At 51.7% G+C, this 26,085-nt stretch overlaps 1 protein-coding gene across 2 annotated transcripts in view; it reads left to right on the top strand.

Moving 5' to 3' along the window:
- The window catches only part of LOC140389567 (rho guanine nucleotide exchange factor 26-like), a 274,737-nt gene that overhangs the window by 173,524 nt on the left and 75,128 nt on the right, over positions 1–26,085 (top strand). For both annotated transcript variants that reach the window (XM_072473800.1, XM_072473799.1), the window contains exon 10: positions 11,261–11,350. In XM_072473800.1, coding sequence (XP_072329901.1) covers positions 11,261–11,350 — 90 coding nt within the window. The remainder of the gene's footprint in view (positions 1–11,260; positions 11,351–26,085) is intronic.

Here is a 26,085-nt window from a genome sequence, read left to right as displayed (position 1 = left end):
TGCTCTCACGCCGCCGAAATCGACTGGCCTGCCCCTGCAAAGAGAAGTGCTTTTAAAGGTTGACTTACCTCCCAGCACCCTCCTTCCGCAATGCTCCCGCTGAAACTGACTAACCAGCTGCTCTCACGCCACCGAAATCGACTGGCCTGCCCCTGCAAAGAGAAGTGCTTTTAAAGGTTGACTTACCTCCCAGCACCCTCCTTCCGCAATGCTCCCGCTGAAACTGACTAACCAGCTGCTCTCACGCCGCCGAAATCGACTGGCCTGCCCCTGCAAAGAGAAGTGCTTTTAAAGGTTGACTTACCTCCCAGCACCCTCCTTCCGCAATGCTCCCGCTGAAACTGACTAACCAGCTGCTCTCACGCCACCGAAATCGACTGGCCTGCCCCTGCAAAGAGAAGTGCTTTTAAAGGTTGACTTACCTCCCAGCACCCTCTTTCCGCAATGCTCCCGCTGAAACTGACTAACCAGCTGCTCTCACGCCACCGAAATCGACTGGCCTGCCCCTGCAAAGAGAAGTGCTTTTAAAGGTTGACTTACCTCCCAGCACCCTCCTTCCGCAATGCTCCCGCTGAAACTGACTAACCAGCTGCTCTCACGCCACCGAAATCGACTGGCCTGCCCCTGCAAAGAGAAGTGCTTTTAAAGGTTGACTTACCTCCCAGCACCCTCCTTCCGCAATGCTCCCGCTGAAACTGACTAACCAGCTGCTCTCACGCCACCGAAATCGACTGGCCTGCCCCTGCAAAGAGAAGTGCTTTTAAAGGTTGACTTACCTCCCAGCACCCTCCTTCCGCAATGCTCCCGCTGAAACTGACTAACCAGCTGCTCTCACGCCGCCGAAATCGACTGGCCTGCCCCTGCAAAGAGAAGTGCTTTTAAAGGTTGACTTACCTCCCAGCACCCTCCTTCCGCAATGCTCCCGCTGAAACTGACTAACCAGCTGCTCTCACGCCACCGAAATCGACTGGCCTGCCCCTGCAAAGAGAAGTGCTTTTAAAGGTTGACTTACCTCCCAGCACCCTCTTTCCGCAATGCTCCCGCTGAAACTGACTAACCAGCTGCTCTCACGCCACCGAAATCGACTGGCCTGCCCCTGCAAAGAGAAGTGCTTTTAAAGGTTGACTTACCTCCCAGCACCCTCCTTCCGCAATGCTCCCGCTGAAACTGACTAACCAGCTGCTCTCACGCCACCGAAATCGACTGGCCTGCCCCTGCAAAGAGAAGTGCTTTTAAAGGTTGACTTACCTCCCAGCACCCTCCTTCCGCAATGCTCCCGCTGAAACTGACTAACCAGCTGCTCTCACGCCGCCGAAATCGACTGGCCTGCCCCTGCAAAGAGAAGTGCTTTTAAAGGTTGACTTACCTCCCAGCACCCTCCTTCCGCAATGCTCCCGCTGAAACTGACTAACCAGCTGCTCTCACGCCACCGAAATCGACTGGCCTGCCCCTGCAAAGAGAAGTGCTTTTAAAGGTTGACTTACCTCCCAGCACCCTCCTTCCGCAATGCTCCCGCTGAAACTGACTAACCAGCTGCTCTCACGCCGCCGAAATCGACTGGCCTGCCCCTGCAAAGAGAAGTGCTTTTAAAGGTTGACTTACCTCCCAGCACCCTCCTTCCGCAATGCTCCCGCTGAAACTGACTAACCAGCTGCTCTCACGCCACCGAAATCGACTGGCCTGCCCCTGCAAAGAGAAGTGCTTTTAAAGGTTGACTTACCTCCCAGCACCCTCTTTCCGCAATGCTCCCGCTGAAACTGACTAACCAGCTGCTCTCACGCCACCGAAATCGACTGGCCTGCCCCTGCAAAGAGAAGTGCTTTTAAAGGTTGACTTACCTCCCAGCACCCTCCTTCCGCAATGCTCCCGCTGAAACTGACTAACCAGCTGCTCTCACGCCACCGAAATCGACTGGCCTGCCCCTGCAAAGAGAAGTGCTTTTAAAGGTTGACTTACCTCCCAGCACCCTCCTTCCGCAATGCTCCCGCTGAAACTGACTAACCAGCTGCTCTCACGCCACCGAAATCGACTGGCCTGCCCCTGCAAAGAGAAGTGCTTTTAAAGGTTGACTTACCTCCCAGCACCCTCCTTCCGCAATGCTCCCGCTGAAACTGACTAACCAGCTGCTCTCACGCCGCCGAAATCGACTGGCCTGCCCCTGCAAAGAGAAGTGCTTTTAAAGGTTGACTTACCTCCCAGCACCCTCCTTCCGCAATGCTCCCGCTGAAACTGACTAACCAGCTGCTCTCACGCCACCGAAATCGACTGGCCTGCCCCTGCAAAGAGAAGTGCTTTTAAAGGTTGACTTACCTCCCAGCACCCTCTTTCCGCAATGCTCCCGCTGAAACTGACTAACCAGCTGCTCTCACGCCACCGAAATCGACTGGCCTGCCCCTGCAAAGAGAAGTGCTTTTAAAGGTTGACTTACCTCCCAGCACCCTCCTTCCGCAATGCTCCCGCTGAAACTGACTAACCAGCTGCTCTCACGCCACCGAAATCGACTGGCCTGCCCCTGCAAAGAGAAGTGCTTTTAAAGGTTGACTTACCTCCCAGCACCCTCCTTCCGCAATGCTCCCGCTGAAACTGACTAACCAGCTGCTCTCACGCCGCCGAAATCGACTGGCCTGCCCCTGCAAAGAGAAGTGCTTTTAAAGGTTGACTTACCTCCCAGCACCCTCCTTCCGCAATGCTCCCGCTGAAACTGACTAACCAGCTGCTCTCACGCCACCGAAATCGACTGGCCTGCCCCTGCAAAGAGAAGTGCTTTTAAAGGTTGACTTACCTCCCAGCACCCTCCTTCCACAATGCTCCCGCTGAAACTGACTAACCAACTGCTCTCACGCCGCCGAAATCGACTGGCCTGCCCCTGCAAAGAGAAGTGCTTTTAAAGGTTGACTTACCTCCCAGCACCCTCCTTCCGCAATGCTCCCGCTGAAACTGACTAACCAGCTGCTCTCACGCCACCGAAATCGACTGGCCTGCCCCTGCAAAGAGAAGTGCTTTTAAAGGTTGACTTACCTCCCAGCACCCTCCTTCCGCAATGCTCCCGCTGAAACTGACTAACCAGCTGCTCTCACGCCGCCGAAATCGACTGGCCTGCCCCTGCAAAGAGAAGTGCTTTTAAAGGTTGACTTACCTCCCAGCACCCTCCTTCCGCAATGCTCCCGCTGAAACTGACTAACCAGCTGCTCTCACGCCACCGAAATCGACTGGCCTGCCCCTGCAAAGAGAAGTGCTTTTAAAGGTTGACTTACCTCCCAGCACCCTCCTTCCGCAATGCTCCCGCTGAAACTGACTAACCAGCTGCTCTCACGCCGCCGAAATCGACTGGCCTGCCCCTGCAAAGAGAAGTGCTTTCAAAGGTTGACTTACCTCCCAGCACCCTCCTTCCGCAATGCTCCCGCTGAAACTGACTAACCAGCTGCTCTCACGCCACCGAAATCGACTGGCCTGCCCCTGCAAAGAGAAGTGCTTTTAAAGGTTGACTTACCTCCCAGCACCCTCCTTCCGCAATGCTCCCGCTGAAACTGACTAACCAGAAGGAGGCCATTCGGCCCTTTGAGTCTGCACCAGCTCTTGGAAAGAGCACCCTACCCAAACTCAACACCTCCACCCAACACCAAGGGCAATTTGGACATTAAGGGCAATTTATCATTGGCCAATTCACCTAACCCGCACATCTTTGGACTGTGGGAGGAAACCGGAGCACCCGGAGGAAACCCACGCAGACACGGGGAGGACGTGCAGACTCCGCACAGACAATGACCCAAGCCGGAATCGAACCTGGGACCATGGATCTGTGAAGCAATTGTGCTATCCACAATGCTAACGTGCTGCCCTTAAGAACAAATAAATCGACACTATATAATTTTCCCGTAATCCATGTACCTATCCAACAGCTGCTTGAAGGTCCCTAATGTTTCCGACTCAACTACTTCCACAGGCAGTGCATTCCATGCCCCCACTACTCTCTGGGTAAAGAACCTACCTCTGATATCCCTCCTATATCTTCCACCTTTCACCTTAAATTTATGTCCCCTTGTAATGGTGTGTTCCACCTGGCGAAAAAGTCTCTGACTGTCTACTCTATCTATTCCCCTGATCATCTTATAAACCTCTATCAAGTCGCCCCTCATCCTTCTCCGCTCTAATGAGAAAAGGCCTAGCACCCTCAACCTTTCCTCGTAAGACCTACTCTCCATTCCAGGCAACATCCTGGTAAATCTTCTTTGCACCTTTTCCAGAGCTTCCACATCCTTCCTAAAATGAGGCGACCAGAACTGTACACAGTACTCCAAATGTGGCCTTACCAAAGTTTTGTACAGCTGCATCATCACCTCACGGCTCTTAAATTCAATCCCTCTGTTAATGAACGCGAGCACACCATAGGCCTTCTTCACAGCTCTATCCACTTGAGTGGCAACTTTCAAAGATGTATGAACATAGACTCCAAGGTCTCTCTGCTCCTCCACAATGCCAAGAACTCTACCGTTAACCCTGTATTCCGCATTCATATTTGTCCTTCCAAAATGGACAACCTCACACTTTTCAGGGTTAAACTCCATCTGCCACTTCTCAGCCCAGCTCTGCATCCTATCTATGTCTCTTTGCAGCCGACAACAGCCCTCCTTACTATCCACAACTCCACCAATCTTCGTATCGTCTGCAAATTTACTGACCCACCCTTCAACTCCCTCATCCAAGTCATTAATGAAAATCACAAACAGCAGAGGACCCAGAACTGATCCCTGCGGTACACCACTGGTAACGGGGATCCAGGCTGAATATTTGCCATCCACCACCACTCTCTGACTTCTATCGGTTAGCCAGTTCGTTATCCAACTGGCCAAATTTCCCACTATCCCATGCCTCCTTACTTTGTGCATAAGCCTACCATGGGGAACTTTATCAAATGCCTTACTAAAATCCATGTACACTACATCCACTGCTTTACCTTCATCCACATGCTTGGTCACCTCCTCAAAGAATTCAATAAGATTTGTAAGGCAAGACCTACCCCTCACAAATCCGTGCTGACTATCCCGAATCAAGCAGTGTCTTTCCAGATGCTCAGAAATCCTATCCTTCAGTACCCTTTCCATTACTTTGCCTACCACCGAAGTAAGACTAACTGGCCTGTAATTCCCAGGGTTATCCCTAGTTCCTTTTTTGAACAGGGGCACAACATTCGCCACTCTCCAATCCCCTGGTACCACCCCTGTTGACAGTGAGGACGAAAAGATAATTGCCAACGGCTCTGCAATTTCATCTCTTGCTTCCCATAGAATCCTTGGATATATCCCGTCAGGCCCGGGGGACTTGTCTATCCTCAAGTTTTTCAAAATGCCCAACACATCTTCCTTCCTAACAAGTATTTCCTCGAGCTTACCAATCTGTTTCACACTGACCTCTCCAACAATATCGCCCCTCTCATTTGTAAATACAGAAGAAAAGTACTCATTCAAGACCTCTCCTATCTCTTCAGACTCAATACACAATCTCCCGCTACTATCCTTGATCGGACCTACCCTCGCTCTAGTCATTCTCATATTTCTCACATATGTGTAAAAGGCCTTGGGGTTTTCCTTGATCCTACCCGCCAAAGATTGTTCATGCCCTCTCTTAGCTCTCCTAATCCCTTTCTTCAGTTCCCTCCTGGCTATCTTGTATCCCTCCAATGCCCTGTCTGAACCTTGTTTCTTCAGCCTTACATAAGTCACCTTTTTTCTCTTAACAAGACATTCAACCTCTCTTGTCAACCATGGTTCCCTCACTCGACCATCTCTTCCCTGCCTGACAGGGACATACATATCAAGGACACGTAGCACCTGTTCCTTGAACAAGTTCCACATTTCACTTGTGTCCTTCCCTGCCAGCCTATGTTCCCAACTTATGCACTTCAATTCTTGTCTGACAACATCGTATTTACCCTTCCCCCAATTGTAAACCTTGCCCTGTTGCACGTACCTATCCCTCTCCATTACTAAAGTGAAAGTCACAGAATTGTGGTCACTATCTCCAAAATGCTCCCCCACTAACAAATCTATCACTTGCCCTGGCTCATTACCCAGTACTAAATCCAATATTGCCCCTCCTCTGGTCGGACAATCTACATACTGTGTTAGAAAAGCTTCCTGGACACACTGCACAAACACCACCCCATCCAAACTATTTGATCTAAAGAGTTTCCACTCAATATTTGGGAAGTTAAAGTCGCCCATGACTACTACCCTATGACTTCTGCACCTTTCCAAAATCTGTTTCCCAATCTGTTCCTCCACATCTCTGCTACTATTGGGGGGCCTATAGAAAACTCCTAACAAGGTGACTGCTCCTTTCCTATTTCTGACTTCAACCCATACTACCTCAATAGGGTGATACTCCTCGAACTGCCTTTCTGCAGCTGTTATACTATCTCTAATTAATAATGCCACCCCCCCACCTCTTTTACCACCCTCCCTAATCTTATTGAAACATCTATAACCAGGGACCTCCAACAACCATTTCTGCCCCTCTTCTATCCAAGTTTCCGTGATGGCCACCACATCGTAGTCCCAAGTACCGATCCATGCCTTAAGTTCACCCACCTTATTCCTGATGCTTCTTGCGTTGAAGTATACACACTTCAACCCATCTCCGTGCCTGCAAATACTCTCCTTTGTCAGTGTTCCCTTCCCCACTGCCTCATTACATGCTTTGGCGTCCTGAATATCGGCTACCTTAGTTGCTGGACTACAAATCCGGTTCCCATTCCCCTGCCAAATTAGTTTAAACCCTCCCGAAGAGTACTAGCAAACCTCCCTCCCAGGATATTGGTGCCCCTCTGGTTCAGATGAAACCCGTCCTGCTTGTACAGGTCCCACCTTCCCCAGAATGCGCTCCAATTATCTAAATACCTGAAGCCCTCCCTCCTACACCATTCCTGCAGCCACGTGTTCAACTGCACTCTCTCCCTATTCCTAGCCTCGCTATCACGTGGCACCGGCAACAAACCAGAGATGACAACTCTGTCTGTCCTGGCTTTCAACTTCCAGCCTAACTCCCTAAACTTGTTTATTACCTCCACACCCCTTTTCCTACCTATGTCGTTGGTACCAATGTGCACCACGACTTCTGGCTGCTCACCCTCCCCCTTAAGGATCCTGAAGACACGATCCGAGACATCCCTGGCCCTGGCACCCGGGAGGCAACATACCTTCCGGGAGTCTCGCTCGCGACCACAGAATCTCCTATCTATTCCCCTAACCATTGAATCTCCTACAACTATTGCTTTTCTATTCTCCCCCCTTCCCTTCTGAGCCCCAGAGCCAGACTCAGTGCCAGAGACCTGGCCGCTAGGGCCTTCCCCCGGTAGGTCATCCCCCCCAACAGCATCCAAAACGGTATACTTGTTTTGAAGGGGAACGGCCACGAGGGATCCCTGCACTGTCTGCCTGTTTGTTTTTTTCCCCTGATCCTGATTTATACAGGCAGGGACTACCGGCGAACCTGTAGTACAGGTCCTACCGTACATCACCTAATACAGGTGCAACAGTGGTTTACGACAAGCAGGAGAGAGTAGAAAGAGAGAAAAGGGGAGAGAAACAGAGAGGGATACATAGATACATAGAAGATAGGAGCAGGAGGAGGCCTTTTGGCCCTTCGAGCCTGCTCCGCCATTCATCACGGTCATGGCTGATCGTCCAACTCAAATAGATACATAGAAGATGGAGAGAGAGGGAAAAAGAGTGAGATAAAGGGGGAAGAGAGGGAAGGAGAAAGAGGGAAAGAGAGCAGGAAAGAGAGGAAGAGAGAGGGAGAGAGACAAAGAGCGAGGAAGATGGAGAGGGAGAGAGACTCCACTTGTTCATAAAAACTGCTACTATGAAAGGAAATGAATGAAAATCGCTTATTGTCACAAGTAGGCTTCAAATGAAGTTACTGTGAAAGGCCCCTAGTTGCCACATTCCGGCACCTGTTCGGGGAGGCTGGTGCGGGAATTGAACCGTGCTGCTGGCCTGCCTTGGTCTGCTTTACAAGCCAGCTGTTTAGCCCAGTGTGCTAAACCAGCCCCGAGTAAGAGTATTTGTTTGTAAAATCTTATTCTTTCTGCACAAATCGTTCTCCCTTCCCTCTCTGAAGGTTACTCGAGCAATGCGTGTCCTCCAGCCAGCAGCCATTTCGCCAGCTGCTGGCCACACATCTGAAAGTAATAAAGCCTCAGTTGGATTCAACTATCGTCTTTGTCCAATTGATTGTGCCTCACCTTTCTCTCCCTCTTTTCCCTCCTTCTCTCCCCTTCTATCTCCCTCTTTCTCCCTCTCTCTGCCTCTTCCCCTCCCTCTCTCTCTCCCTTTCTCTCTCTCTGCAAATGGTGGACATCGTTTTAAACTCCTAGATGCAGTGGTCCTTGGAGGGAGTCGTTCTATTAAAGGGGTCCCTGTGGGGGGGGGGGTTCCACTATTACAGGGGTCCGTGTGGAGTGGGAGATTTGGGGGAGGGGGTGTTCTGCTAGAGGAGGCGTGGACAGGCAGTTGAGGGGGAGGGTGTGGTCCTCGGATGGACTCGGATGGTCGCTACCAGCGTGGCCCTGGTGTTGTGGACCTCGCGGTGGGCCAAGGGGGAAACCGTTGCCCCCCTGGCTCACCGCAAGGTCCACCACGGCAGGATCACGATTGCTGAGACCACAAGTGAACCTCCACATATAATTCCCAGCCATAGGGGCCGGGGAATCACGGGAGGCTGGAGCATTAGGCACCAGGCCCGCTAAATAGATGCAAATGGGTCATTAAGTCCTATTTGCGTTTATTTGCATCCCCCTGTACGGCACACATCGAGGACCTCGTTAACGCCAGGAGGGGGTCGGAGCATGGGAGTTGTGGTCGGTGCCCGACGTCGATCCTGATTTTCCCCCGACGCTCAATTCCCCGTCCCATCGGGGAATGCATTCCAGGCGTCCTGGGACAGAAAGTCCCACCCGTGACCTCTATCACATAAAAGGACAAGGGCAGCAGATATAAACAAACACTACTACCTGGATGTTCCCCCTCAAGCCACACAACACCCTGATTTGGAAATATAATCACCCTTCCTTCACTGTCACTGGGTCAGAATCCGGGAACTGCCTCCCCTTCAGCATGCTGGCAGTTTGACTAGATCGAGAAAGTGGAGGAGAGAGGATGAAATGTCCGGGAAATACACCAATCCGGGGTTGGTAACCTGGGAGATTTGGGGCAGGGTGAAAGGTCATGGCTTTTGACTCTGATGTAAGATTACCACAGGATAAGCAAAAGTGTCACAACAGCAAAAGGACCGGGGGGGAGATGGGGAGATTTATTTTGAACCATATTAGCCAGCGTTGTTGTGACTACAATGCGCTGCCTGAAAGCAGCTTCAATAATGACTTCCAAAAGGGAATTGGATCAACCCTTGAAGGGGGTAATATTGTAGGACCACGGGGACGTGGGACTAACTGGATACCTCTTTCGAAGAGCTGGCACAGACACGATAGACCGAATGGCCTCCTTCTGTGCTGACCTTTGCCGCAAACAATAGTGGGATTTGGAACGCAGAACATCGAGGCGGGAACTTCCAGGCCTCCGCACGGCGTGTTTTCCGGCAGCTGAGGCGCCTCTCCATTGGCTGCCTGCTAGAACCTCCAGCCCCGCCGAGCCCAGCCTGCCGCAGGAACTCGGCGTGGGGTGTCGTCATCAGCGGAACCGGGAAGATCCCGCCAACGGAAAGAGCTGGAAAATCCCACCCACAGATTCTAACGTGACATTCAGAGTCCCACCAGAGGACAATACCTTCACCGATTTGCATGTCGGGGGAATGTGTTCCAGGGAGATGACACTATCCGCTCACAGGCCATACCTGTCTCTAAAGCCTTTCAAATTTATGCCCAGTTCTTCTGAGTAAAATATTTCCTCTCTTCTCTTGTTCTAAGGATTCTGTTTCTTACTGAAGTTCCACAGAGGGTGACTAATCTCTCAAACTTCAAATTCGTGACAGCAATTTGTCTCTCATAAAAGCAGGATTAAGAAAAGGGCATTTGTTTACAGTGCGCAATATTGTCCTTCATGTATTCTGGACATCCTGAAATGCTAAATAGATAATGAAGTACCTTTGAAGTGTAGTCGCTGTTGCTTAGTAGAGCTTCATGCCAGCCAACTGTGTAAAAAACAGCCAAGAGTTAGATGACAGGGTGTTTTCTTTCATTGAGGGTGGTTACAGGATAACTAATGACCAGTTCAGCAGGAAGAATTCCTGCATTGGACAAATAGTACCATGAGAGTTTTTATAAACGCCTGAGAGGACAGACTTCAGCATTTCTTCCCAAAGACAATACGGGATCATCCATCACCTACTCCCGCTTTGGGGTTTTAACCCATATTGAAACCTCTGGAGTCGGGTCTTGAGAACCCAAGTGGGCTGACGCTGAGCCAAGGCCGGCACCTCGACACTGTGGGTGGCAGTTAAATATACCAACGATGCGAACAAAAAGACTTGAACTCATGCAGCCCCTTGGCACGCTGCAGCCATCTCAAAGTGCTTTACAGTCATCGACGTACCTTTGAAGCCTCTTCACTGTTGTAGGCCGGAATTCTCCAGCCGTTGCGAGTCACCTTTCCCGTCGACAGGGTTTCCCAGCGGCGAGGGGTGGCTTCAGTAGGAAATCCCGTTGACATGCGGCGGGAGTATCGAATCCTGCCGCCGGCGAACACGCACCGCCAAGAAACACGCAGCTGGGCCACCGGAGAATTCCGCCGCAATGTAGGAAACGTGGCAACCAATTTGTGCACAGCAAGCTCCCAGAAACTGGTAATGACCAGGTTTCTTTTATAAATTTAGAGTACCCAATTAATTTTTTCCAATTAAGGGGCAATTTACCCTGGCCAATCCGCCTACTCTTTGGGTAAGAATGTGCAAACTCCACACAGACAATGACCCAGAGCTGAGATCGAATCTGGGACCTCGGCGCCGTGAGGCAGCAGCACTAACCACTGTGCCTCCGTGCTGCCCCTGGTAATGACCAGTTAATCTGGGTTTTTGGGGGGATGTTGGTCGAGTGATAAATAATGGTTGTGTCACTGGGGATAACTCCCCTGCTTCTCTTTGCAATAGCGTCACGGGGGGGGGGGGGGGGGGGGGGGACAGAACCTCAGTTTAAAGTCTGATCCCAAAGATGGATTGACGTCTTGCATTGTATGACCAGGTTTCTTGTCTGACCAAGTTTCCTGGCGGCAAAAGAAAATAATCATTTTCCTGTGCTTTGTGTTAGCTGGTGCGTCAGTGCAATGAAGGGGCAAGGCGAATGGAGCGCACAGAGATGATGTACACCATCAACAGTCAACTGGAGTTCAAAATAAAGGTAAGTGTTTTGTCTTTGGGTGTGATTGAAGAGAGAGGAATGCAAAAGGCTCTTTCATTCAGATCATTTCCTCCACACCGCTGAATTAAATCACCTCGACATTATATTTCCTTTTTGTTCTTCCTTCAACCCATGGCTCTCTGATTCGCAGCTATCCAATTACCTTTTTGGATGCTTCAACCAACTGGAATTAATGACCATTGAGTGGGTGGTGGATGATTCCATTGTTCAATAACTCGAAGCAATAAGGGCATTGATGTCAGATCAAATATAAGTGTTGTAGATGGAGAACAGCAGAAACCTTTCTCTACAAAGGGTGTTGGAGCTTGGATTTCACTTCATCGGGACCAGATCGACATTTAAGAATAGGTTTGATATGTGGTTAAAGGAATGGGAGATAATAGGATATGTTTTCATAGAATTTACAGTGCAGAAGGAGGCCATTCGGCCCATCGAGTCTGCACCGGCTCTTGGAAAGAGCATCCTACCCAAGGTCCACACCTCCACCCTATCCTCATAACCCAGTAACTCCACCCAACACTCAGGGCAATTTTGGACATTAAGGGCAATTTAGCATGGCCAATCCACCTAACCCGCACATCTTTGGACTGTGGGAGGAAACCGGAGCACCCAGAGGAAACCCACGCACACACAAAGAACAAAGAACAAAGAAATGTACAGCACAGGAACAGGCCCTTCGGCCCTCCAAGCCTGTGTCGACCATGCTGCCCGTCTAAACTAAAATCTTCTACACTTCCTGGGTCCGTATCCCTCTATTCCCATCCTATTCATGTATTTGTCAAGATGCCCCTTAAATGTCACTATCGTCCCTGCTTCCACCACCTCCTCCGGTAGCAAGTTCCAGGCACCCACTACACTCTGCGTAAACAACTTGCCTCGTACATCTACTCTAAACCTTGCCCCTCTCTCCTTAAACCTATGCCCCCAAGTAATTGACCCCTCTATCCCGGGGAAAAGCCTCTGACTATCCACTCTGTCTATGCCCCTCATAATTTTGTAGACCTCTATCAGGTCACCCCTCAACCTCCTTCGTTCCAGTGAGAACAAACCGAGTTTATTCAACCGCTCCTCATAGCTAATGCCCTCCATACCAGGCAACATTCTGGTAAATCTCTTCTGCACCCTCTCTAAAGCCTCCACGTCCTTCTGGTAGTGTGGCGACCAGAATTGAACACTATACTCCAAGTGTGGCCTAACTAAGGTTCTATACAGCTGCAACACGGGGAGGATGTGCAGACTCCGCACAGTCAGTGACCCAAGCCGGAATCGAACCTGGGACCCTGGAGCTGTGAAGCAATTGTGCTATCCACAATGCTACCGTGCTGCCCTATGGAAACAAATTAGGTACATGGATTAAAACTGCCATGTGTGCAAGATAAAAAAGAACACTGATTGGTCACCATGCCTTCAGTCACCTCAGTCCCACATCTTGAATTCCTGCCCAAAACATCCCCACCCCAATTTTCTCCTCTAAGACATTCCTTCGGTCTGACCTCTTTGCTCAGGTAACTCACCTCCTGATTCCCCAAAGCCTAACTACCATCTACAAGACACAAGTCAGGAGTGTAATGGAATACTCTGCACTTGCCTGGATGTGTGCAGCTCCAACAACATTCAAGAAGCTCGACACCATCCAGGACAAAGCGGGCCACTTGAGTGGCACCCCTTCAGCCGACATTCATTCCGTCCACCACCGACAAACAGTGGCAGCCGTGTGTACCATCTACATGTTGCATAGATACATAGATACATAGAAGATAGGAGCAAGCCCAGGTTTTTAGGCCCTTCGAGCCTGTTCCGCCATTCATCACGATCATGGCTGATCACCAACTCAATAGCCTAATTCTGCTTTCTCCCCATAGCCTTTGATCCCATTCGCCCAAGTGCTAATTCTAGCCGCCTCTTGAATATATTCAATGTTTTCGCATCAACTATTTCCTGTGGTAATGAATTCCACAGACTCACCACTCTTTGGATGAAGAAATGTCTCCTCATCTCTGTCCGAAATGGTTTACCCTGAATCCTCAGACTGTGACCCCTGGTTCTGGACATACCCACCATTGGGAACATCTTCCCTGCATCTACCCTGTCTAGTCCTGTTAGAATTTTATAAGTCTCTTATAACATTCTGTAGTAACACCCTAGTCCGCTCCTCTATCATTCCCAATACTTTATCCACCTTCCCACGGCACCTTCCCATGTAGGTGGTGTGACACCTGCCCAATTACCTCCTCCCTCTTCACTGTCCATGGCCCCAAACTCGCCTTCCAGGTGAAGCAGCGTTTCACTTGCACCTTCTTGAATTTAGTCTACTGCATTTGGCCCCCTCTACATTGGGGCCACTGAACGCAAACTGGCTGATTGCTTTCGGCAACACCTTTGCTCAGTCCTCAAGCATGGCCCCGACCCCTCCCCCTGTCCACGATGTTGCTTGCCATTTCGATTCACAATCTCGCTCTCATGTCCACATTTCTGTCCTTCACTGACTGCAATATTTCAGTGAACGCACACTGGAGGGCCAGCACCTCATCTTGCGATGAGGCACTTTACAGCCTTCTGGACTTAACATTGAGTTCAACAACTTCAGACCACAAACTCTGTCCTCTGTTTATATGGACATGTCTTTTGCCAACCCCTCCCCCCCACTCGAGCCAGTTTGTAACTTGTTCTTATACTTTGCTTTCAGAGAGCGCTGACTATCATTCTGCGATGAACACTTTCTGCTACCTGAGCTTTATGCCTCTACCAGCATCTTCTTTAGTCCTCAAAGCTACTATTAACACGCCCTTCGCCTTGTATCCATGATACCTTTGTCTGTCTCACCTGAGCAACCACCCGACCTTGCATTTTGCTCCATCACATTTCTACCTCTCTTCAGCTCTGAAGAAGAGTCGTAAGGACCCGAAAGACTAAATCTGTTTCACTCTCCGCAGATGCTGCTAGAAATTCAGCATTTCATGTTTTTATTTCTAATTTTAAGGTTCGAACCCATTGTCCTGAACTCGCCCACCAGGGAAAATAGTTTTTCTCTATCTGCACTGTTAACTCCTTTGATCATCTTAAACTCCTCAGTTGGACCACCTCTTAATCTTCTAACTGATGCACTATCAATTACGACGAGGCGAGAGTAGAGAGTAATCGAGGCTTTATTACACAGAGCTGTGTGGCCTCCAACAGCTGCTGCCGAAATGGCTGCAGTTCGGAGAGCGCACACATTTATACTCCGCCTATTGGGCGGAGCCAGCAGGCAGGGATCTACCCCCGTACCTGTAGTACAGAGGCCTTACCGTAATACCCTCGTATGCAGTGCGTGCAGTATATACAGTATAATACAACAGTGGTGACTACCACACTAACCCCACGGGATAACAGTCCGTGCAACATGTCCTCAGAATTTAACACTTGGAGCCAAGCTTGTTTCTGAATTGGAGTCAAACTAACACTGAAACATGATGTGGAGATGCCGGCGTTGGACTGGGGTGAGCACAGTAAGAAATCTTACAACACCAGGTTAAAGTCCAACAGGTTTGTTTCAAACACTAGCTTTCGGAGCACTGCTCCTTCCTCAGGTGAAGGAGCCTGAGGAAGGAGCAGTGCTCCGAAAGCTAGTGTTTGAAACAAACCTGTTGGACTTTAACCTGGTGTTGTAAGACTTCTTACCCTGAAACAGTTATATCATAACAGAACCAAGCAGCCTTGTTGTTCAGCATTCCAGTACATTCACTTCTGATCCAGGTATTATTTGATCCAAACATCCTTTGTTCTCAATGTTTCAAATCCAATATCCGTACCTTTGTTTTACGTCGATGCTCTCTGCAGACTGGCTACTGATAGGTAATGGACGGTCCCCCATTGTTTGCGGCCAGTGTTAGCAAGAAGGATCACCAGATTAGTTTGGGGGTCAATGGAAAGTAAGTCCTTCTGATCATCATTATCATAGAATCCCCTGGACGGCACGGTGGCGCAGTGATTAGCATTGCTGCCTCTGGCGCTGAGGATCACTGTCAGTGTGGGGTTTGCCCATTCTCCCCCTGTCTGCTTGGGTTTCGCCCCCACAACCCAAAGATGTGCAGGTTAGGTGGATTGGCCACGCGACATTGCCCCTTAATTGGAAAAAAATAATTGGGTACTCTTTAAAAAAAAAATTTTTAATCATAGAACCCATACAGTGTAGAAGGAGGCCATTTGGCATATCGGGTCTACACCGGTCCTCTAAAAGAGCACACTATTGTCCAATCCCCACCCTATTCCTGTAACCCCAAGGCAGCAATGCTAATCACCGTGCCGCCCAGAGAATTCTATGATGATGATCAGAGGGACTTACTTTCCATTGACCCCCAAACTAATCTGGTGATCCTTGATGCTAACACCCACCCCTCCCCCGCCAACCTGCCGTCTTCCACAAGACAATTTCCCCCCCACTGGCACAGCTTTTCCAAAACCGGCCATCTATTTTCCCAAAACGCATTATTTAAAAAAAGTGACCTTGTTCAGTTCTTATTTTGATTTTGCAAAGTGCCAAGTTGACCCTAAAGCCACCCTGAGAGTTTTATAGACCTGGCATTGGAACACACAGGCAATGTACAGCACACATTATCAGGTAGGATTAGGTATTAGGTCCCTGAGAACATTTCCTAATACTGAACTCTTGGTGTCAGATTACAAACCTAGAGTCCTGTCCAAAATCAACAGGGTAAATGCACTCAAACCGCTGAGAGGGATGAATAATTCAAAGGAAGGGGCTGATTAATGAGTGGACACATGGACCAGTATGTTACTGGAACGTACCGAAACCCGACCACCTTGCGATAGGGATCTTCCTCCTCGGTGATCTTCCATATTCACCCCTCAAGGCTGATGGGTAAATAGGTGTTCGCACCCTGTATCATATTTAGACCCAAGTTGATTAAAAATCTATCAATCATTAGCCATTAAGTGAACATTGCAGCTTCTAATACAGAATGTCCTGCTCATGGGAGTGCCTCTCAGATAGTCTGGCAGGGAGATCAGGGTGGCCACTTGATGGACAGTAGAAGCACCTTGGAAAATCTTTTTACTTTAAAGGCACAATATGGAAAGAATATAGAAGGGCTCACAATTGAACAATGCCTTTCTGATCTCAAGACACCCCAAAATGCTCTACACTCAGTGAAATACTTCTGGGGCGTCATTCTCCGACCCCCGCCGGGTCGGAGAATGGCCGTTGGCCGCCGTGAATCCCGCCCCCGCCCCCGCCGAAGTCTCCGGTACTGGAGATTGGGCGGGGGGCGGGAATCGGGACGCGCCGGTTGGCGGGACCCCCCGTTCAATTCTCCGGCCCTAATGGGCCGAAGTCCCGCCCAGAAATTGCCTGTCCCGCCAGCGTAAATCAAACCTGGTATTTACCGGCGGGACCAGGAGGCGTGGGCGGGCTCCGGGGTCCTGGGGGGGGGCGCGGGGCGATCTGACCCCGGGGGGTGCCCCCACGGTGGCCTGGCCCGCGATCGGGGCCCACCGATCCGCGGGCGGGCCTGTGCCGTGGGGGCACTCTTTCCCTTCCGCCTCCGCTACGGCCTCCACCATGGCGGAGGCGGAAGAGACTTTCCCCACTGCGCATGCGCGGGAAACTTTCAGCGGCCGCTGACGCTCCCGCGCATGCGCCGGGAAACTGTCAGCGGCCGCTGACGCTCCCGCGCATGCACCGCATTTTCGCGCCAGCTGGCGGGGCAATAAACGCCATTTCCGCCAGCTGGCGGGGCGGAAATCCCTCCGCTGTCGGCCTAGCCCCTCAATGTTGGGGCTAGGCCGCCAAAGATGCGGAGCATTCCGCACCTTTGGGCCGGCGCGATGCCCATCTGATTGGCGCCGTCTTTGGCGCCAGTCGGCGGACATCGCGCCGTTGGGGGAGAATTTTGCCCCCTATATTTTGGGTGGGACTCTCCGACCCCTCCGCCGGGTGGGAGAATCGCCGGGGGTCGGCATGTACCCCGCCGCCGCCGTCCTCCCGATTCTCCCACCCCAAAAAAATCGGCGTGGCATGAGTCGCGCCGCCCACCTTGGAGAATGGTGGGGTCCGGCGCGACTCAATGGGCCCCAGGGCTGTCCGGATTCTCCGGCCCGCGATGGGCCGAAGTCCCGCACGTTCTTTGCCAGTCCCGCCGGTGTAATTCAGGGTTGGTCCCTTACCGGCGGGACCTGGCGGCGCGGGCGGGCTCCGGGGTTCTTGGGGGGCCACGGGGGATCTGGCCCCGGGAGGTGCCCACAGGGTGGCCTGGCCCGCGGTCGGGGCCCACCGATCTGCGGGCGGGCCTGTGCCGTGGGGACACCCTTTTCCTACGCGCCTGTCTTGTCGGCCTCCGCAATGGCCGGCCGTGACGGTGAACCCCACTGCGCATGCGCGGCGATGACGTCAGCAGACGCTCCCGCGCATGCGTGGACCCGCGCCGGCCGGCGGAGTCCATTCGGTGGGGCGCAAACCACTCCAGGGTGGGCCTAGCCCCTGAAGGTGTGGAGGATTCCGCACCTTTGGGGCGGCCCGACGCCGGAGTGGTTCACGCCACATTCCTCCCGCTGGGACCGCCCGCCCCGCCAGGTACGGGAGAATCCCGCCCATTGTCACTGTTGTAACGCAGGGGAATAGAACAGCTCATTTACACACAGCAAGGTCCCACATACAGCAATAAAATACATCACCAGGTGCCATCTCCTGGGCGCTGTCAGACGAACGATAAACATATTGGTCAGGATGTCGGGGGAAGTTCCCTGCTCTTCTTCCGATAGCGCCACAGGATCTTCCCTGCTCACCTGAAGGGTCCTTGGTTGATGTTTCATCGGAAGGACAGCACCTCCAGCAGTGTGGGGCTCCCTCAGTACTGCACCGGGTTGCCAGTCTGTATTCTCTGCTCAAGTCTCAGATAGAGAGACTTGGGTCCACGTGGACACAAGAGCTTGTTTCACTTGATTGCTGATTTGTCTCATCTTCCGACTGATTCTTGTCAGCCTCGGTGTTGTCCCATCCCTCAGGCCCGGGCTTTTCAATTTGCAACGCGTCACACAGCGGAAGCTTGATCAGCTCAAGAGAACGCGACAACTGTCTGCCGTTCTTTGATCAGCCACACGGGCAGAATGGACACCAACTCTGGCAAATCCAGTTCAGTGAGAAAAAGTGATTTGGTTCACAAACATATCGGGATTAGCCACTTTGTAACTTTTTCGTCATTCCAACATTCATTGAGCCAGAAAGATTGCACACTTGACTTTCAGAATATCATCTTTGGCCACAAGTTCCACATATTCTAGATAGATCGGGCTGGTGGTGATTTAACCTGAGGATCACCACACCTCAGGTGAGGGGCAGGCTTGAGAATAACGGCAGCCGGTGCAGTAATTGAACCCGTGCTGTTAGCTTTCACTCTCCATCACTAACCAGCTGTCCAGCTAACTGAGCTAAACCCACCCCCGGAAAGAACTTTCATATTAAAAGCAGCTACCGTCGAATACATTAAGTCCTGGCACTCGGTGAATCACTCTGGCCCAGGAAGGACAGGCTTTTGGCACCAGCAACCCATTAAGTCCATAACCAGGAAACGGCATACAGTGGGAAGTGAGTGGGTGGGATTTTCAGACAGATAGACCAGAGTCCAATTAGGAGCATATTTTTTCAAGTCCTGTTTGGCTGAATATCTGTGGCTGTGCAATATTGTAGTGCACACCATTCATCGACGGATGCCTCGCTGTCTTTGTCTCCTTAAAATAAATTTTATTTTTCTGATACGTTTTTGATAATCCTCGTCAGTCTGCAAAAATTAGAAGGATTTTTTAAAATATCTATCCAGCAATAAAATATAGGGATCTGCAGGATCCTTAGATCTTTGAAGGCGACAGGACAGAAAGGCTGTTATAAGAGCGAACATGGTGCTTGATTTTATTAATAGGGGAAGAGAATGGTTCCATGGTTGAGGAAAGTTTGGAGAAAGTGAAGAGTTCAGAGAGATGTTCAAAATTATGCGGCAGGAATCTCCATTTCTGAGATTTCCCGTTCCCGACGGCGATTTCGTAATTGGCGATCGGGTGGAGAATCCCTTTTGGTAGCATAGTGGTTAGCACTATGACTTCACAGGGTCCCAGGTTCGATTCCCGCTTGGGTCACTGTCTGTGCGGAGTCTGCAGGTTCTCCCCGTGTCTGCGTGCGTTTCCTCCGGGTGCCCCGGTTTCCTCCCACAGTCCAAAGAGGTGCAGGTTAGGTGGATTGGCCGTGCTAAATTGCCCTTAGGTTAGATGGCATTGCAGGGTTACGGGGATAGAGTGGAGCTGTTAAGTAGGGTGCTCTTTCCAAGAGCCGGTGCAGACTTGATGGGCCGAATGGTCTCCTTCTGCACTGTAGATTCTATGATTTTATGACGCCAAAATCAGGAGCGGCGCCTGTTTGACGCAGGTTTCGTATGCTCCGCCCCCTCAGAAACGGCATCGTCGTGGCGCTCGCCGCACGCCGTTGGAACGGCCTCAGCGCGTCACCTGAAGTTCCTCGCCCAATCCTCCACCTCCGACGAAAGGGCCGAGTTCACGATGGCGCGGTTCACTTCAGGTCTCAGCCGTGCGGGAACCCGGCCGAGCGGCTGGGGACTGTGTCAAGCACCGCCACAGTCCGGGATTCCCGTCCCGCGACGCCGGAATCGCGAAGTGCGATTGGGTGGAGAATCGCGCCTCAGTTGGAAATCGAGGCTGTCACTGAGGGCCCGGAGGAAGCCATGAACCGGTCCCCTCGACAGCAGCGTGAATGTGTTCTACACTGCACGCCAGTGTGGGCATGCATGTTTTACAGTAAACACCATTGGCATATCATTAATGGGCCAGATCTGGCAATTTCCGGGCCCCCCCGCGATGCTCCGCCTCCGCGTGGAGGAATTACTGATGGCGAGGTTCATTTGTGGTACTTAAAATCGGGAAACAGGAGCCGTGGCTGTTGAGGGATTGAGAGGGGGTACAAAAACTGTCCAACATTGCTATAGTGTGCTGACAGTTGTGTCGCTGGCCGGGGGCGGCAGGGGGGGGGGGGGCCTCTGCCAGGGCCGGGGGGAATAACGGGGTGTGCCCAGGATGTGGATCATGGGGTCAGAGTGGACGGGCACACACCACCTTTGCCGCAGCCTTCAAGGCAGCCGTGCGGCTGCACATGCCACATGTGAATTTAGCACCACTGGTCGCATGGTACCCTCTGGCCCCAGCCAACCCATCAGCAGGATGGGTGTGCTCCAATGTCACCTTCTTGGCTGGGGTGAGGATGGGTGGGGAGTGGAGAACTAAATGCAGCTCCTGATTGTCAGGCTCTCGAGTGCCAACCCCGAGCCCGGAGAATCGCACGCCAGCGTTCCTCGGCATTGCACCTAGCTCCATGTGGCGCCAGTGCTAGCCCAATAGGGCGTCCTGAAACGCTCCAGGACCGGCGCCCCTTTCGGGTCTGTAGAACCCACACGATTCAGTCCCTGCGTCAGCACTTAGTATCTGAAATGGATAATTCTGGCCATAATGTTAGTTTGAGAGATGAATATTGGTCAGATCGCTGGTGTGAACTCGCCCTATGCTGCTTCAGTGGTGTGCGATCTTTTACATCTGCCTGAGAGAGTTGGCAGGTCCTTGGTTTCTTGTCTCACTTGAAAAACAGAACCTCCGACAATGCAGCACTCCCTAAATAGTCTCCAACCTGAGCCCACCGTGATTTTGCTTCAGGTACCATGCACTAAAAGTTGTTGACCATTGGATCGGTGCATGATTCTGCTTGGCAAATCACTGCAGTGGTTTTCTGTTGCCTTCTGCAGCATGACTGACCAGTGAGTACTCCTGCTCGCACCGGGAGGATTTACAGGTTGATAATTAAATTCTTTGGCCGTATTATAAATTCACCTTCCATGACCATCAAGTCTTGACGTGGGATTTGAACCCAGACCTTCTGGCCCAGAGTTAGGGATGCTATCCAGTTCACCACAAGACCTCCCTTGTCCACCGAGCTAAACATTTCAGGCTGACGTTTTGCTGGAAGTACAGTTCATCACCAATTCAGCTGGTGCTCCATCTTGTGGTCATGAGGGGAACTGTCAAGTCGTTCAGTTGTGACATGCCTGGGAACATTTTTCTATGTTCAAGCTGCTGTATAAATGCAGGTTGTTGTTGAGGGCTGGTGAGTGTCAAACGCGAGGCAATCCTGGCCCCTGAGATTCCGAGAGGTAATTTTCTGACTTTACCGCGCGTGTCAGGAATCATGCAGATAGCCGTTATTTTTTTCCCGTAATGGATGGCAAATTGGGATCAACGGACCTGCATTTTCCCCGGTACAAGAAGACATGCGGAATCGTGCAAATTGATCATGAGATATGCGGTTTCACAGCCAAACCCTTCCCCACTCCTGGCCTGGTGAGAAGGGCTGTGAAATCTAGGGTTTTCTTTGCTCAGGCAACTAGGGCTGCACCACAATTCTGCTTCTCTTGCCTGCTTAGTTACAACGAGCATCTCTATACAGCCCTGAAACTGTCACTGGCTTTGTCTTGAAGGAGCGGCTTGTTGGTACAGTGGTTAGCACTACTTTCCTCACAGCGGCAGGGACCCAGGTTCAATTCTGGACTTGGGTGACTCCCTGTGTGGAGTTTGCATTTTCTCCCCGTGTCTGCGTGGGTTTCCTCCGGGTGTTCCCAGGTGGATTGGCTATGCTAGGGGGTCCAAAGGTTACAAGGATACGGTGAGGGAGTGGGCCTAGGTAAGGTACTCTCGGGCAGCACAGCGGCGCAGTGGTTAGCACTTCTGTCTCGCTTCTGGGTTGTGGGGGTGAGACCCATGCAGACACGGGAAGAATGTGCAAACTCCACACGGACAGTGACCCGGGGCCGGGATCGAACCCGGGTTCTTGGTGCCGCGGTACAGAAGTGCTAACCACTGCGCCACCGTGTCGCCCTCACACATGAATAGGATGGCTAGCACTGTTGCTTCACAGCACCAGGGTCCCAGGTTCGATTCCCGGCTTTGGTCACTGTCTGTGCGGAGTCTGCACGTTCTCCCCGTGTCTGCGTGGGTTTCCTCCGGGTGCTCTGGTTTCCTCACCACGGGCGAAATTCTCCCCCAACGGCGCGATGTCCGCCGACTGGTGTCCAAAACGGCGCCAATCAGACGGGCATCGCGCCGCCCCAAAGGTGCGGAATGCTCCGCATCTTTGGGGGCCGAGCCCCGACATTGAGGGGCTAGGCCGACGCCGGAGGGATTTCCGCCCCGCCAGCTGGCGGAAACGGCGTTTGTTGCCTCGCCAGCTGGCGCGGAAATGACATCCCCGGGCGGCGCATGCGCGGGAGTGTCAGCGGCCGCTGACAGTTTCCCGCGCATGCGCAGTGGGGAGAGTCTCTTCCGCCTCCGCCATGGTGGAGGCCGTTGCGGAGGCGGAAGGGAAAGAGTGCCCCCACGGCACAGGCCCGCCCGCGGATCGGTGGGCCCCGATCGCGGGCCAGGCCACCGTGGGGGCCCCCCCCGGGGCCAGATCGCCCCGCGCCCCCCCCCAGGACCCCGGAGCCCGCCCACGCCGCCTTGTCCCGCCGGTAAATACCTACTTTAATTTACGCCGGCGGGACAGGCAATTTCCCGGCGGGACTTCGGCCCTTCCGGGCCGGAGAATTGAGCGGGGGGGGCCCGCCAACTGGCGCAGCCCGATTCCCGCCCCCGCCCAATCTCCGGTACCGGAGACTTCGGCAACCGGCGGGGGTGGGATTCACGGCAGCCAACGGCCATTCTCCGACCCGCTGGGGAATGACGGAGAATGACGCCCCACAAGTCCCGAAAGATGTACTGTTAGATAATTTGGACATCCTGAATTCTCCCTCTGTGTACCTGAAAAGCGCCGGTGTGTGGCAACTAGGGGATTTTCACAGTAACCTCATTGCAGTGTTAATGTAAGCCATTAATAAACATATATTTCATTATACACATTAGTGATAAACAAGGCCTTGTATTTGTTGGATTGCTGGACAGAGGGTCCTCACCTGTCTGTTATTTAGCTGCCACATCTGGAATATCTCACGTTTTGAGATGATAATAGTTACTCCACCGAAGAGAAATACATTTTTGAATTGGGATGCACGGGGCTGGATTGTTCCTGAGCAGATGGCAATCCCCGAGCTCTCACTTGCCGGCAACCCCACTGGCACAGCAATGCCCCCCAGGAAACAGCCTCGCGATTCACCCACCCACCCTGAGCTGGCCTTCTGCTCCCTTCATGATTCCAGAGCCACCGCAGGACCGTCGGTCCCAGAGCCGCGTCAACCGGATCGGGAGACCAGGAGCGGGATTCTCCGTCCCAGCAGCCGGCCAATGGGGTTTCCCATTGTGGGCACCCACCCGTGTCGGGAAATCCGCGGATGAGAGTGCACTGCCGGCGAAGCGGAGGATCCTGCCGACAGAGAATCCAGCTTCCTTGCTCTCCAAGGTCTTGACCATTCAGCTCTCAGGCAACCAGTGCAAAAGGGAGGTCTTCCATTGACTATAAAGTGCTTTGGGGTGTCCTGACATTATGAGGGGTGCTACATTCAGACAAGTCTTACCTACCTTATTGAAGTTAAAGCTGCAGATTAAAGTTGCCAATTCGCCTGAAACCTTGGTATTGTCTGCAGCCCATTTGTTTAGTTTGCTGTTTAGTCAGATGTGCTCAACAGGAACATACTTTTGATGAAATGACGACCTGTGATTGCCGGGTTAAATTCGGTCAATGAGGCTTACGGGTTGAATAGTCGAAAGCAAATGTTTAGTCCGAGAACCTTTTTGATCTGATCCAGGTTTCCTCGACTAATACCAGGAATGGGCGGGTTGTCTTATGAGGAAAGGTTGGAGAGGTTTGTATCCACTACAGTTTAACTTGATCGAAACATTTAAAATCCTGAGGGGTAGTGACAGGGTAGATGTGGAAAGGATCTTTCCTCTTGTCCGAGAATGTAGTGCCAGGAATCACTGTTTAAAAGGGTCGCTCATTTTTCAAAAAAATCATTTATTACAGAATGTGGGCTTCGATGGCTGGGCCAGCATTTGATGCTCATCCCTAATTGTCCTTGACAAGGTGGTGGTGAGCTGCCTTCTTGAACTGCTGCAGTCCATGTGGTGTAGGTTCACCTATGAGGCTATGTGCTATGAGGGAGGGAGTTCCAGGAATTTGACCCAGCCACAGTGAAGGAACGGCGATGTATTTCCAAGTCAGGATGGAGAGTGACCTGGAGGGGAGCCTCCAGATGGTGGTATTCCCAGGTCTCTGCTGCTCTTGTCCTTCTAGATGGTAGTGGTCGTGGGTTTGGGAGATGCTGCCTTGGTGAGTTCCTGCAGTGCATCTTGTAGATGGTACACCCAGCTACCACTGTGCGTCGTTGGTGGAGGGAATTAATGTTTGTGGAAGGGGTGCCAGTCAAGCGAGCTAGTCTGTCCTGGATAGTCTCAAGCTTCTTGAATGTTGTTGGAGCTGCACTCATCTAGGCAAGTGGAGAGTATTCCATTACACTCCTGACTTGTGCCTTGTAGATGGTTGCCGTGTAGGGCAGCACGGTAGCATTGTGGATAGCACAATTGCTTCACAACTCCAGGGTCCCAGGTTCGATTCCGGCTTGGGTCACTGTCTGTGCGGAGTCTGCACGTTCTCCCCGTGTGTGCGTGGGTTTCCTCCGGGTGCTCTGGTTTCCTCCCACAGTCCAAAGATGTGCAGGTTAGGTGGATTGGCCATGCTAAATTGCCCTTAGTGTCCAAAATTGCCCTTAGTGTTGGGTGGGGTTACTGGGTTATGGGGATAGGGTGGAGGTGTTTACCTTGGGTAGCGTGCTCTTTCCAAGAGCCGGTGCAGACTCGATGGGCTGAATGGCCTCATTCTGCACTGTAAATTCTATGCTAACTCTATGATGACAGACTTTGGGGGGTCAGGTGGTGAGTTACTCACCACAGCATTCCTCGCCTTTGACCTTCCCTGGTAGCCACAGTATTAATGTGGCTAGCCCAGTTCAGTTTCTGATCAATGGTAACCTCAGGATGTTGATAGTCGGGAATTCAATGATGGTAATGCCATTGAATGTCAAGAGGTGAGGTTTGATTCTCCCTTATTTCAGATGGTCATTGTCTGGCACTTGCGTGGCGCGAATGTAACTTGCCACTTGTCAGCCCAAACCTGGATATTGTCCAGTCTTTGCTGCATTTGCATGTAGACTACTTCAGTATCTGAGGAGAATGGTGCTGAACATTGTGCAGTCATCAGCGAACATCCCCGCATCTGACCTTATGTTGGAAGGAAGGTCACTGCCAACGCAACTGAAGATGGTTAGGCCTAGGACACTACCCTGGTGAACTTGTGCAGTGATATCCCGACCGCAACAACCAGAGGCAGAGATGAGCAGAATTACTTTTGGATCATCTGATTTTGGAACTCTTTTCCTCAAAAGCTGGTGGAAGTCGAATCTTTCGATATGTTTCACGCAGAGCAGCTGGATAGATTCTTGATGAGCAAGGGGGGGGGGGGTGAAAGGTTATTGGGGGTCGGCAGGAATCTGGGGTTGAGGTAACAATCAGATCAGCCATGACCTCGTTAAATAACGGAGCAGACTCGAGGGCCTCCTCCTTCTCCTAATTCGTGTGTTCATATTTAAATTATAAATTGCAATGCTAGGGCCAAGATGCACATGATCAGAACAAATGAGAGGGAGGCTAGATTCTGTGATCTGGTACTGGTGGATTTTCAA

The sequence above is a fragment of the Scyliorhinus torazame genome, chromosome 14, assembly GCF_047496885.1.
Source record: "Scyliorhinus torazame isolate Kashiwa2021f chromosome 14, sScyTor2.1, whole genome shotgun sequence".
Taxonomy (NCBI): Eukaryota; Metazoa; Chordata; class Chondrichthyes; order Carcharhiniformes; family Scyliorhinidae; genus Scyliorhinus; species Scyliorhinus torazame.
This window is presented reverse-complemented; position numbering and strand designations above follow the sequence as displayed.